The sequence below is a fragment of the Microcebus murinus genome, chromosome 9 (assembly GCF_040939455.1).
Source record: "Microcebus murinus isolate Inina chromosome 9, M.murinus_Inina_mat1.0, whole genome shotgun sequence".
Taxonomy (NCBI): Eukaryota; Metazoa; Chordata; class Mammalia; order Primates; family Cheirogaleidae; genus Microcebus; species Microcebus murinus.
The window spans coordinates 33,967,171-33,982,411 of record NC_134112.1 but is presented as its reverse complement, the minus strand read 5'-3'; the positions used below and the strand labels follow the sequence as shown (position 1 = coordinate 33,982,411).

The 15,241-nt window shown below is 36.8% G+C and overlaps 1 protein-coding gene across 1 annotated transcript in view; it reads left to right on the top strand.

Annotated features, from left to right (window-relative positions):
* TSPAN13 (tetraspanin 13) overlaps positions 1 to 10,811 on the top strand; it is a 46,538-nt gene extending 35,727 nt beyond the window's left edge. Inside the window, exons 2-6 of the mRNA XM_012781027.2 lie at positions 712 to 879; positions 1,543 to 1,623; positions 2,296 to 2,409; positions 3,816 to 3,929; positions 9,751 to 10,811. Coding sequence (XP_012636481.1) covers positions 712 to 879; positions 1,543 to 1,623; positions 2,296 to 2,409; positions 3,816 to 3,929; positions 9,751 to 9,825 — 552 coding nt within the window. The 3' untranslated portion in view covers positions 9,826 to 10,811. The remainder of the gene's footprint in view (positions 1 to 711; positions 880 to 1,542; positions 1,624 to 2,295; positions 2,410 to 3,815; positions 3,930 to 9,750) is intronic.
* Positions 10,812 to 15,241: the final 4,430 nt, after the last annotated feature.

Below are 15,241 nucleotides of genomic sequence, written 5' to 3'. Positions count from 1 at the left end.
GATAATGACATTTAAAACAATTCATTTCAACAACAATTCTGTGAGCAATTTTTGAGTATTCCCCAGGGACCTTGTCTTGAAAAAAAAATGTGGATCCTTACTCTCCAGTTGCTGCCAGTCTTTAGGAGAGACAAGCTTGGAAACACAGTGTGTTATGAAGGGAACTATAGAACTGTGTTCAATGAACAGAGATTGCCCAGAGAAGGGAGGGATTAATTCCATCTATTTGGGACTAGAGGGACATCACAGAGGTTACAGTCCAGTTGGGCTTTGAAAGAAAGATAAGTGATTTCCATGTGAAGAAACGAATGTGTTAGACTGAGCTGTATCAGCATCTAGAAGTTTTACATATACTATTACTTCAAAAGCTTATGTAGCATGCCTTTAGGCTTAGTAAACCAGATGACCTCTGCAGATAATTTTGTTTTTTTTTTTTTTCTTTTTTTTTTGAGAGTATTCAGAAACAGGAAATTTTGTATATTATTGTTAGACTTTATTTTGAAAGCATGACTGAGGATTAATATAATTTTTTAAAACAATACCACCCACTGAGATCTTGTGTGTATTCTAGTATTGAGTATTAGCACTTACTTGTAAGATATTAAGTAGGTGCCTGAGAAATGTTCTTGATGTTTAATAAACGAGATTTTCCCTATTCTCTCTCTTTCCTCCCTGCCTTCCTCCCTCCCTCCCTCCCCATTGTTTTTGCAGTTGGTTAGCCTGTTGCTGATTGGAATTGCTGCGTGGGGCATTGGCTTCGGGCTGATTTCCAGTCTCCGGGTGGTCGGCGTGGTCATTGCAGTGGGCATCTTCTTGTTCCTGATTGCATTGGTGGGGCTGATTGGAGCAGTAAAACACCATCAGGTGTTGCTATTTTTTGTATCCTTTTTTTTTTCTTTGGCATTTTTACCCCAATTGGGTTCTTACTCATTATTGGTTACTATTTTGATGGCTACAACTAATTTAATGTTATCAGTAGGAAATTAATTGCCAAAAAGTGAGTTTTGTGCATATTTGTTCAAGCACTATTAGGAATATATCTTAGGGTAAAGTTATTGTATATTTCCATATTCCCACTCTGCCTCCACACGCCATGAAGAATTTAGTCTGCAAAGTTAGTATAGTCCTATTTCTGTACTGCAAATTCAGAGTTAAGTTGAATTGATTGACCTCTAGGTTCTTTCTAAACACTTCAATAAGTGGTTGAGAATTTCACAGTCTTTTAAAATTTAATATTAAGAAAGCTTACATATATTTATCCCTATTTCCTATTTTATATATGTAAGAATTTTTATTTTATTCTGAATGAAATCCCAATAGATATGCTTTAGTTATATAATTATCATTATTAGTATTTTTCTATATGAACTTCTAGCTACAGTGTACTATCAAAATAATAATGTGCATCCTCTTTGTACTTTCTCTAAGGGCCATCTGTTGTTTTCTGGATGAATTGCTTCTAGTTTATCCTAAAGTTGTCAGTACCTCTGCTTTTTGCTATTTTAAGAGTATTTAGAAATATCCTTAACTTTTAAATCTCAGTATATGATTATTCTCTTACTTGTATTTATTGTTCAGTTTTCTGTATCTTGTGCTTGTTTAGCCCTGAACCAGGAGCAACAGGTAAGCAAAGACTTTTTGCCTTCTACTTTGTTATAGAACATATTGTAACATTAGTATGAAAAAAGTGAGAGAGGGAATAGAAAATCATTTCTTCTTGCTCAGAATGCTATTTCACTCTGAATAGCTAAACTCTCTTATTCCTAATTGCATTAGTGGAGCTGATTGCAGCTGAAGACACCATCAGGTGTTGCTATTTTTTGTATCTTTTAAATAGAAATTTGTTCTCACTGGGTAAAAAGAGCTACTGCTAAAAGATGTTCCCCCAGTCTTTACCCACCGTTATGCAATGAAACATTTGCTCCAGAATGTTTGCAGTTCCACTCTAGCAATGATTCTTTTCAAACTCTAATTTGTAGAGGAATACAGGTTTCTGTCTTGGGGCAACAGAAGGTTTGTCTTGTTACACTCTAAGAATTATGCCTTTGAACTAAGTGCTTCTTTTAAATTGCATGTACAAATTAAGACTTTTTCATTCTTGGGATAGAAATAGTGCCTTAATTTTTGTTGCAGATTGAGAGATAAGCTTTTGAAAATTTTATAATTTTAAATATAATGGTTTTCTAAAGAACATTTATTTTAGGTACACTCAGTACTAAAAGTTATAAGCTCTAGCTTTATACATTTTATGCAGAGATGACACCTTTTCATGAATATATTAAATACATTTTCTAGGGTCAGCTTCTGGAGGTTGGTTGGAACAATACAGCAAGTGCTCGAAATGACATCCAGAGAAATTTAAATTGCTGTGGGTTCCGAAGTTTTAACCCAAATGACACCTGTCCGGCTGTAAGTACAAAGTATAAAGTATTCTTTTGGAAATGTATTACTTACAGATGAATGATGATTAACATTGAAGAAATGGTCTTTCTGATGCTAAATTGTGTTTCACAATTGTTTTACATGTATTACATTTACATATTCACTATTGTATCATTTGCCTGTTTTCCCATATCCACTCTTGAGAGTGCTGTATATTTCAGGGCTTTGGGTTGTTGTTATTATACAGAAGCTTCTGGTTTACTGTCCCTGATTTCTTCCAATTCTACGCCTCCTAGAACAAGTTGTGAAAGAGAAATAACAGTAGCTCAGATCATGTGTGTTTAGATTTTGGGGAAATTCCTATTACCACCTCCCTGAGCTGGACAGCCCTGCAACGAGACCTTTTTTGTGAGATTATCTCCTTGTATGGGTCTGCATTACTTTTCTATGGCTGTGTAACACATTATCACAAATTTTAGTGGCTCAAACAACACTCATTTGTTATCTCAGTTTCCGTGGGTTAGGAGTCTGGGCATAGCTTAGCTGGGTCCTCTGCTCAGCATCTCACCTGGCTGAAATCAAGGTGTTAGCTGATGTTGCAATCTCACCTGAGACTTGGGATCCTCTCTCAAGCTCAGTGGTTGGCAGAATTCAGTTCCTTGTGGTTGTAGGACCAGGGAGCCCCTGTTCTCTTGCTGCCTGTTGGCGGGAAGTCTTTCTCAGCAACTAGAAGCTGCTCTCAGGTCCCAACCATGCTACTCTTTCACAACATGGCAGCTTCAAAGTGACCGTGAGAATCTCTCCATTCTGTTGAGATGCAGTCCTATGTAATACAACGTAAATAAGGGAGTGACTGTCCCATCACATTCATAAGTTCTACCTATGCTCAAGAAGAGGGATTCTGCAGGGTATAGATACCAGGAGATGGGGAGTCTTGGGACGGTCTTAGAAATTTGCACCCTAAAAAAAACAAGGAGTCTGGCCGGGCACGGTGACTCACGCCTGTAATCCTAGCACTCTGGAAGGCTGAGGCGGGCAGATTGCTTGAGGTCAGGAGTTCCAAACCAGCCTGAGCAAGAGCAAGACCCCGTCTCTACTATAAATAGAAAGAAATTAATTGGCCAACTAATATATATATATAAAATTAGCCGGGCATGGTGGCGCATGCCTGTAGTCCCAGCTACATGGGAGGCTGAGGCAGGAGGATTGCTTGAGCCCAGGAGTTTGAGGTTGCTGTGAGCTAGGCTGATGCCATGGCACTCACTCTAGCCTGGGCAACAAGCGAGACTCTGTCTCAAAAAAAAAAACAAAACAAAAAACAAAACAAAACAAGGAGTCAGATTGGATATAATATCCCCAGATATTGTGTGCAGTTTTATGTGCTCTTTATAAATATACTTTGGAGTAAAAGTTCTTTTCTTTAACTGATACAGAGCTGTGCTAAAAGTGGCCACCCATGCTCACCGTGTGCTCCAATAATAGGAGAATATGCTGGAGAGGTTTTGAGATTTGTTGGTGGCATTGGCCTCTTCTTCAGTTTTACAGAGGTATGTGCAAATCACTTAGTATTTTCTTTGTCACAGGGATTCCTGTTTTGTATGGTGAACGGGCATAGCATTTCACCTTAATTTTTGGAATGTTTCGATGGATATTTTCATTGAGAATTAGTGTTGTGAAAGGAAGAACCCTGGCTTGGCATCAGAAGATCCACAAATCTAACGCCAACTTTAGGACAGGGTAAAATGCTTGATCTGTTTCCTCTTACCTAAAATTTAATGAACTAATGAAATGAGATTGGATCATCTCAAGAGTCTCTTTTATTTATAGAGTTGTATGGTAAATTACAACTTCAAATTTAATTTTAGAAGAGTTAAGACATTCATACTGTTTAATATATATTAGTAGATTTGCTATGAAAAATTGCCTTCCAATACCATCCCTATTCCCTTCTGTTCTTAGCCTTCTAAAACCTACGGATAACCACTATCATCAACTTCTTATATATATGAAACATACATTTACACTACTCTAATATATTTATACTAATTAATATTTTTATCTAGTATATATGTCTATAAGCAAAGCCACCACACACATATTATTTGATCATTTTTAAGGAATGTTAATTTGTCTTTATTAAACTCTCAGTATCTGTAAACATTTTTCGATCGTTCTGAGTTTGCAATGTATATCAAGATTAAATTTTTTTCACTGACATTATTTTATTTCATGGAGATAATTGTGTAATTATGAAAATGAATACACAGAAATGTTTATTGTTTATTCAGCAAGCCTTTGTTCCTCAACTATGTGTTGGTTAAGGTATAGCACACGGGAGCACATGGTTAAGGAAATGATTTGGGAGCTGTGCTGTCTGGGTTTTAATAACTAATAAGCAGCTGTGCTGCTTATTAGTCATGTTACATTGGTAAGTTACTTAACCTTTCTGTGCTTCTATTTCCTCTTCTTTAATAAGGGGGGTCATGATAGACAGCCTTATTTCATAGGGTTGTTGTAATGATTACAGGAGTTAGGACATGTGCAACTTTTTTTTTTTTTTTTGGACGAGGTTCTGGGGCCCCAAGAGCGGGGCCCCGGAAGTCGCCCTCATGTGCAACTTTTAATACTTAGAATAGTACCTGGTACATGGCAGGTACTGTGTAATTGTTAGCTGTCATTTTGTAGCCATTAATAGATTATTGATACATGTCACCATATTATACCCCATTAAGAAAAAGATGATGGGACCCCTGTTATTGTCGCTGTCAGATGCCTGTGTCACACTCCTATTTAAAGCTATTTGTTAAGAGTGAGTATTAGGCTGGGCATGGTGGCTTTTTTTTCTGTATTCTCTAGCTCATTTCCTTAGAATACATTTCTTTTTCTTTTTTTAAAAAAAACCACCACAGGGTGATAAAATACATTTCTCGAAGTAATATATGACATGGTATGTGGGCAGTTTAAAAGATTTCAATAAATATTATATAATAACCTTTTGGGGGGAATTTTACCAACTTCTGATTCAAGTACTAACTCTAGACATTTTTATTATTAAAAAATTGAAAAAAAATTATAAAAAGGTTATAGGTAAAAATAGTACTACAATTCCATGTGCTGTTTTGAGAAAGTGGCCGGTGAATTTGACCATGTCTACATATGGGGTTTTTTTGCCATTTATATCTCTTCTTTTGTGAATTGCTTATTTACTTTTGCCTTAGTCCAGGCCGTTTGCCTTAGTCTGTTGCATGTGACAGACTCAGAATAGCATATGCCAAACAGTGGGTCTCAGGCTGGGCTGTGTTGGGGCCTTAGGACAGGTGGCCTTGGAAAGCCAGGCTCTGCTCCCTGCATCTCCCACGGCTTCCCTGTGTTCTCTAATTCTTCCCTCTCCTATACCTTTTTCTGTGTTCTTTGCTTTATTCCGCTTTCAGTTTCTTTCGCATTTACTTTTCATGTAGTCAAATCGATCACTTTTCCCCCTATGGTTTATCCCTTTGATTTTATGCTTAGGAAGGCCCTTCTTTCTCATTTTGATATTTTATGTGTGTGTAAAATGTATGTGTAACATATGAATTGCATTTGTGGACATAGTGTATACATAATGTTTATATGTATATAATATGTGATTAATATATAGTACATTATATATCTGTATTTATCATTTCTTTTATTCTAATTTAATTTCTTCTTTTCCACTCAAGAATGAAAAATTCACATTTGGCTGTCATTAACAGAGTGGCAAAAAGAAAAAAAAAGACCAAGCTTAAATATTCGTTTTTTTTAAAAAAAAGTTTCCCTTGACATTTCTTACTTACTCTGACCAATTTTTTTATTTCACTTTTTCTCAGAAAAGAGCTATCGTGACTTGTGAGTTGGTTGTGACATTAATTTTAAGAAAATTTATATACAGCTTGAAAAGAATTCTGTGTATTTTTCTTTTCTTTCCTTTAAAGAACATGGATTTTTGTTATGAAAACTTAAAAATATAGGTAGAGAAAAACTGGATTTAGGAATCTCTATACATATATTGGCCAGATTCAGCAGTTATCGGAATTTTGCCACATGGTTTCTTTTTTATATCTAGAGTTTATTTTGAGAATTTAGTTCTTTTGAGCAGCCCTGTTTTCTTGTCATCAGATCACACTGCTCCTTTTTAAAAATACCAATTCTTTAAAAATAGAAAACTCATGAGCCTCAGATTTTCTAAAGTGTTCTTTCATTGAATCCTACTCCATATTTTATATACCATCTCCTTTTGAAACTTGGATAGAGATTTTAATAACTCATCCAACCTGACATTTTCTGGATAGTGAATACTTAGTAATTCTCTCATGTTTTTAAGTTTGTATTTTTTTCAGTATTTCACAGAAGCACAGGTTTTCAGAATTTGAAGACATAAGGCTAACTAGCTGATGAGTTCCTATAATAGGTGACACAGAACAATTTGATTTGAACTATTTATAATACCTTCAAATAAATTTAAGCCATCAGAGAAACATTGATTTAAAATTTGAAAAAAAATTATGGTGATTAATACATGTTCTTTGTAGACACTAAAGAAAATACAAAAAAATGTGAAGATGAAAATTAAACATATCTACTAACTAAAAGTGCCTATTCAGAAATAATTGTATTTTGGCATATTTCCTTCTGCCTGCTCTATATTTAATGAAATGAGTACAAACTTATTATTGCATATTCTGAATATCTTTCTACATACACATTTTTATGTTATGAGCTATACTTTGGTATCCTACGACATACTGGGCGGCATAGGTTGTAGAGTCAGTAGAGTTGAAAGTCGAAGTTACCTTAGCAGATCTCTAAGTCATGAGCACTTTTGTAAGCTTGAAATCCAATAATTATCTAATTTTGATCTGTTTGCTTTTTGGGTGTGGCCTCCCTTTCCATCTCTCTCCCTGGGAGTGAGGGAGGAGGTGGTAGTTCAGCAGTAGGGTAAAGTTTTCCTCTTGTCATTTATAGCTGAGTTGGGGGAATTAAATTCTGCTAAAATGTGGCTCCAGATTATTGCATTTAGTTCACCAGATTGTGTTGCTTCCCCAAGGCTTGTGATTTACATTCTTGGCATATATCCAGGGGTGATAATAAAACATTTAACGACCTCAAAAATTCTGACTGGAAGCTTCCTGTGTGTCAAAATTCCTAAGGTGGAGAGCAAGCGAAATGATGGTTGGGCAGGTGGAGGGGGTATCTCAGAGAAGTTGTTGTTTAACAACAGGTATGTAAGTATTTCAGTGTTGTAACAACTGGTGTGGCTGAAATGGTGGGTGGAATGTTCGAACAGCCAGTATCACGCCAGATTGATGCATAAAAGCTACGAAAGTGGGGAAGGGCAGGGATTCCAGGTTTGAACACTGACTCCACCACTGAGGACCCGTATGACGATTAGCCAGTTATTTATCCTCTCCCTACCTCAGTTTCCTCACTGGTAAAATGACAAAATTATTAGTTCCTATTTTGTGAGGGCTGTTGCGAGAATTATATGAATTTATAAAGTTTAAAGAATAAGACCTTTCACTAATACTCTGGGTGCTTGTTAAATAAATTTCTTTCCCCTCCACCCTGCCCCCAGCATCATGCAGACTCCAAAGGAGATTTTCTACTTCTTCAAATTAGTCTTTCCTTGATTCAACCTGCAAATCATAGCTCCATCAGCCCATACACGTTGTAGCTATAACCGTTGCCAGTTATGAATTTTACAGTAACTTGTAGATTAATATTGTGGTCAGTGGAAGTAATGAGGGACTTAACACAATTTTCTAGTCATAGTTTAAAGGGCTAATGGATAGCTATGAAGTCAAACAAAGTTTAGATTAAAAGTTGTCACACCTGGAAAGTGAGAAATACAGCTTGGAATCTCAGTATAATTTTGTATCTATTTTAGTTCAAGAAGTTAGAATTTTTGATTGTGTAAAATAGATCAACTTTGAAATAGCAGAGATAGAGCAAATTTTTTAATTTTGAAAAAGCTACGTAGGCTAACAATCTTTGTGAACCTGGTGTGGGAAATGGCACAATAACAATGTAATCATTTTTCTAGAATTGTAGACTCCCCTTGCCCTTGGCAAGACAGAAATTGCAGCATTTTTAGTGATTCGTGTCAGAAAATGATTGTAAGATTTTTTTTTTTTTGAGACAGAGTCTCGCTTTGTTGTCCAGGCCAGAGTGAGTGCCGTGGCGTCAGCCTAGCTCACAGCAACCTCAAACTCCTGGGCTCGAGTGATCCTTCTGCCTCAGCCTCCCGAGTAGCTGGGACTACAGGCATGCGCCAGCATGCCCGGCTAATTTTTTATATATATATCAGTTGGCCAATTAATTTCTTTCGATTTATAGTAGAGACGGGGTCTCGCTCTTGCTCAGGCTGGTTTTGAACTCCTGACCTTGAGCAATCCGCCCGCCTCGGCCTCCCAAGAGCTAGGATTACAGGCGTGAGCCACAGCGCCCGGCCTGATTGTAAGATTTTTGCTATTGCTTAATTTTTACTGAACCCAGTTTGTTCCTGAATTATCAACATATGTGATATTTTAGCTATTTAGAATACCCAGTGTTTTGTATTAATTAGCTTCCTGTATTGCTGCTTTAACAAGTTACTATAAACTTAATTGCTTAAAACAATGCATATTTATTGTCTTATAGTTCTGCAGATCAAAAGTTTAAAACAAAGCCACCTTCCAGAGGCCCAGCTGGTAGCCTGCTTTTCCATCCTCCAAGCCAACAGTGTCACGTCTTGTTTTTCTGACTCTACTTCCCTTTGTTTCTGTCCTCACTGTTGCCTTCTCTCCGTGTCTTTGTCCTTCCTGCCTCCCTCTTATAAAAACCCCTGTGTGATTAGGTCATTGAGCCCACCCAGATAATCTCTTTATTCCAAGATCTTTAACTTGGTCGCACCTGCAAATTCCCTGTTTTTTTTATTTTTTTTATTTTTTTTAAAAAAGTAGAGACGGGGTCTCGCTCTTGCTCAGGCTGGTTTTGAACTCCTGACCTTGAGCAATCCGCCCGCCTCGGCCTCCCAAGAGCTAGGATTACAGGCGTGAGCCACAGCGCCCGGCCTGCAAATTCCCTGTTACCCTGGGAAGCGACACATTCCCAGTTTCTGGGGATTAGGATATGGACATCCTTGGCAGGCAATCATTCAGTTTACCACAGTGTTCATAATAATTTTTCTTAGGGCCTCTCATTTGGTTTACTTCAAAAAAAAAAAACAAAAAAAAAGAAAGACATCTCTCCTCTTTGAACAAAAGAAGTGCAGTGACTCAGAGGTTCCAGAGTTATTTTATTCATGTGCTAAATACATATATGCAAATGTTACTTTCTTTTTCATCTTTTTTTTTTCTTTTCCCATTCCAGATCCTGGGTGTTTGGCTGACCTACAGATACAGGAACCAGAAAGATCCTCGTGCTAATCCTAGTGCATTCCTTTGATGAGAAAACAAGGAAAATCTTTCATATTCTGATCTTGCTCACCTTCTGTCGTTTTAATTTAAGCTGATTTGTCCATTTAAAGAAGGAAACAATAGCTGAAAAATTATATTATTGACAGTGGAATTATATATTTTTACTCTCATGTTTCTCTAAATGTTTTTCTTTTTCCATTGCTGAAAAAAAGATTGAAACTGGTATCCTCTGAAGCTCAGTGGTACCTGTAATCCACTGTATTCAGTGTCTGGCACTGTCCATGTGGCCTTTCTTAGCATTTTTATCTGCAGAAGAACTTTGTATGGTACTCTTGTGTCGGTCATGTGGTTAATCTAAATATACATCTCACTGGAATAATTGTATGTAACACTGTGCTGTGTAGATAGTTCCTATGGGGAAAAATGTTGAAGTTTATTAAATCCAGAAAGTATGAGATTCTATTATGTTAAGCTTAATAAAGGAAATCCAAACTCCTGATATTTTTTTTGTCTTTTTAGAAAGATATGTTGTGGTAAAATGTGTGAATATAAAAGTGGTCATTTACTTCTAGTAGTCTTTTATGATTACACCCGTGTATTCTAGAAATAGCTGTGTCTTTAGGAAATTGTGATTTTGCTTTTGACTTTTACAGGTAAGTGCAAAGGAGAAGGGGTCTCATGAAATGTATAACATTTACCTTCAACCTTCAGGATGGAATGAGTTGGAATCATTCAGGAAGTCAATCTATATAATCTTGATATTGTTTTGTAATAATTTGAAGTCTAAAAAACTGCATTTTTAAACAGGTTACTCTTAATGTGTTCCCCCACGTAGCAAAAATATATTTGATTATATTAAAAATTGTTAAATACCCTTTTCATGAAATTTCTCAGTATTGTAACAGCAACTTGTCAAACCCAAGCATAATTGATTGTGATCTCTCAATTTGAAATTGAAATAGTATTGTGGTTCTGTATATTATGTTAAAAAATTAAAGGATAGAAGAAACCTTTCTTTGTGTATGCATGTTTGAATTAAAAGAAAGTAACGGAAGAATTGATAAATTAAGTGAGGTGGAATTCTTTTCTTTCTACTTTAGGTGCTCTTTGCCAGACTTAGAGGTAGATGTTGCTGTTTTAATGTATAATCAAGCCATGGAAATGAAAGTCGAGTACTAATATTTATTGGTAGTCATCCTCAAATCCTTTCTTAAATGTTTCAGTAGTTGATACAATCTCCATGGTGAAAAAAGGCTGTTTTTAAAAAGTGAAGCCATTTATATTTATTTGGGAAAAATATGTAAGTTCTTTCTCAATAACAAAAATTGTTCATTTTTAAATCTTGCATTCTAGCTAGCATGTGATATTTTATTGGTAATTGTCTTAGTAGATTATAGACCAAGAAAGAGGCTAGATGGTTGATCTGTAGAATTTTAGAGCCTTTCATAGGTTTGTCACTTCCATGACTGCAATACTAGCTAGTCTTCCCAGAAAACAGGATTGAATTATTCCCACAATGTTATTTCGAGCTCTGGGGCTGCTCTGCCAGTGTTCCCAGTTATAAGATTGTAAGTGACACATGAAAGGAGATTTTTGAATTCTCTCTTCCTTTAAGGCATTCTGTATTTTCCCTGTTTGTTTTATTTCATTTTGAAATTTCTAGAAGGTTCTGGAATCTCCTAATGTAATACTTTGCTTGTTGGAAAGGGCTATTCCGGAGAGAACCAGACTGTACCTTTCTTTGTGTTCTTATTGCAGTGGCCTTATTTGGGTCAACTTACTTTGCTTTATGCATCATCTGATAAGTGATGCATCCTGGAAATTCTAACACAGAGAACTCTTTATTCTGTTCAAATATAGCTTGACTGATGTCATCCTGCCTCAAGTGTATTACTTAAAAAGCAGAGTGCAAAGAGAACAGCTGTCAGGGTGAGAAGTCTAAACACATTTCTGAAAAGTAGCCTGGTGCTGACAAAATATATTTATTCAAGCTCAAACTTCATGAAATTGAGTTCATTAATTAGGATTTTAAATCATTGTGGATAAGGAAAAAATATTATTTGTATCTAAGCTATTGAATAAAGCAAAGATATGAAATTATGTAAGATGATGTTAAAATTTTTGTTTTGTTTTCTTTTGAGATAGAATCTTATTCTGTTGCCTGGGCTATCAGACTAGCTCACAGCAACCTCAAACTCCTGGGTTCAAGCAATCCTCCTGCCTCAGCCTTCCGAGTAGCTGGGACTACAAGCATGTGCCACCATGCCCAGCTAATTTTTCCTGTATCTTTTTAGTTGTCCGGTTAATTTCTTTCAATTTTTCAGTAGAGACGGGGATCTCACTCTTACTCAGGCTAGTCTCGAACTCCTGAGCTCAAACGATCCTCCTGCCTTGGCCTCCCAGAGTGCTGATGTTAAGATTTTTTTTTTTTTTTTTTTGAGACAGAGTCTTGCTTGTTGCCCAGGCTAGAGTGAGTGCCGTGGCGTCAGCCTAGCTCACAGCAACCTCAATCTCCTGGGCTCAAGCAATCCTTCTGCCTCAGCCTCCCAAGTAGCTGGGACTACAGGCATGCACCACCATGCCCAGCTAATTTTTATATATATATTAGTTGGCCAATTAATTTCTTTCTATTTATAGTAGAGACGGGGTCTTGCTCTTGCTCAGGCTGGTTTCGAACTCCTGACCTCGAGCAATCCGCCCGCCTCGGCCTCCCAGAGTGCTAGGATTACAGGCTTGAGCCACCGCGCCCGGCCTGATGTTAAGATTTTAATAAAATGAGTTAATGAAAAAGAAAGTCAGGGTGTAGGAAGGATGAATCTTTAGGACTACTAAATTATAGGATTAGAGTGCTTAATAATGATGAATAGCCACTTAAGAAGTACACATTTTTAAGCACCAAGGGCAGCCCTGTCAAAAGAACCTGGGCTTTTCGTTCTCTCAGGCAGATCTGAAGGTGATAGATTATCCAACCAGTTCTATGATATTACCTGTGATCTTTATGTTTGGGTGCATGGCTACTGAAAAGGCTCTTGAATAGGTCCATCCTGAGTGGCCCTACTATGAGCTTATAGAGGTCAGGCTCATCCCAGGATTACCGGTAGCCCACTGTCTGTGTGCATAGAAATACTGCCATAAACACATAGTGTCAGAGGAGGGCAAGTTTCAAATCAGGATCTGTCCTCAAATTACAATAAATGGCTGTAAGGTGAACCCAAGCACCTAGATAACCTTTCTTCCAAATCTAGCATTTCTTTAAACAGGAACTGTATACTACTTTGAAAAAAAAAATCTCTTTTCCCTGTTTACGTATTCCATTAAGAGGAATGTTTCTTAGAACATTTGCCCAGTCAGCCTTGATGTTAAAGGTGAAATTTTAGCTAGGGAATTTAATGCTAATACAAAAGAAAAAGTGTTCAGCTATAATTTCTAAAGTCTGAAGCTTATCGTGGCTTAAATTCATCTGAGATACTCTGTTATCTAAGCAACAAAGTGTTTGGTATGAAAACCAGTTTTGCATGTTCGCCCAAGGTAATATGCTGCTGAATGGGACCTTTCAGAGAGGGAAAGGAAACCAGAAGTGTGGCTTTTAGTTCTTAGGTTCCTTGAGCCCAAACCACCTCCTCTAATTTTTCTAAATATTTGTTTAACTCTTTTAAAGTTTATTCATTCCTTTAAAAATAATCTAAATTCATGTAACTATTTCACTTTCAGTCGGTACTAAAAAAGTTAGAATCACATTTTTACATAGTATTTCATAGGAGAAAAATGCTTTGAGGCATCAGGATTGTACAGACATGATCATTCACGTGTGAATTGTTTTATGAGAGATGACGATAAAGACTAACTTTTCCAGGTTTCTGGATAAGTGAGGGAATTTGTGTAGAGTTTTCTGTACGTGGCACAGTTGGGGCTAACAGATAATTTTTACGACAGGCTCTCTCTGACAACTGAAATTACAATATGTGTTGGTGAATGTGTTCTAAATAATTTTAAGGGCACAACCAGCCCTTCACTCCACACCTCCACTCCACGAAAAAGAAAGAGAGGGGGGAGGAGACAGAGAATGACAGGGACCAAGGCTTGTTATTTTTCTTAATGTCATACCATAACTGAGCAATTGCAGTCATTGAACTACCTCTTAGACAATGACAAAGGGGAAAATCTGACTCCCCTCCCATGTGCCAGGCTACTTCTCATCATTCTCCTCAGGAAAACTAGTTTTTGGAATTCATTTTCAAGTGAGGGCTTGAGGGAGTTGTTAAAATATGTATCAAAGAATGGACTTTGACATAACTTGGATGGTGAAACCATTTTTTTTGCTTACTTTTAGGATCTTTCTTTTTACAGGTAGTTGAGGTCATAACTTGACAAGTGGCCTTTTAGTAAGTCAAGCTGACTTGACTTGGACTTTGAAGTCTAGCTCCTGGAACTGAAGAAAGTTCTATTCTTGCCTTAGAGCTTTTACTCATTTCCCCTGGCTATTGGTCTTACCAGTGATTGCTAAATACAAGGTCTTCAGTAGCTGCTTAGGATGATTGAAAGCAAGAAAAAAATAACACAAAACAGAGGTAGGCAGTCATAGATGATCATTTGAAGAAGACTATCTGTATGAGTGAATTTTAGATATGATTTATATAAACAACATTTTTTATAGTTAATTCCTCTTTTTTTCTCCTAAGTTTTTGGATCTTAGATAAAACTGAAAAAAAATTTTATTGTAAAATATATGTATAGCATAAAATTTATTATTTTAACCATTTTTAAGTATACTATACAGTAGCATTAAGTGTATTCACATTGTTGTGTAACCATCACTACCATTCTTTTTATTTATTTATTTAAATATTGCCCGGGCTAGAATGCAGTGACGTCATCATATCTCACTGCAACCTCAAATGCTGGGCTCAAGCAATCCTCCTACCTCAGCCTCCTGAGTAGCTGGGCCTACAGGCACCACGTGGCTAATTTTTCAATGTTTTGTAGAGATAGGGGTCTTTCTGTGTTGCTCAGGCTGGTCTCAAACACCTGGCCTCAAGCGATCCTTCCTCCGTGACCGTCAGAAATGCTGGGATTACAGGTGTGAGCCACTACACCTGGCCTATCACCATTCATTTCCAGAATATTTATCTTCCCAACTGAAACTCTGCATCTATTAAACTAACTCCTTACTTCCCCTTCCTTCAGCCTCTGGTGACCACCACTCTCTCTCTCTCTGAAAACTACTCTAGTTACCTTATATAAGGAATCATATTGTATTTGTCCTTCTATGACTGGCTTATTTCACTTAGCATAATGTCTTCAACTTTCATCCATGTTGTAACATATACCAAGATTTCCTTCTTTTTTAAGGCTAAATAATATTCCATCGTATTTATATACCACATTTGGTTTATCCATTCATCCATTGATGGGCACTTGAGTTGCTTTCACCTTGCAGCCATTGT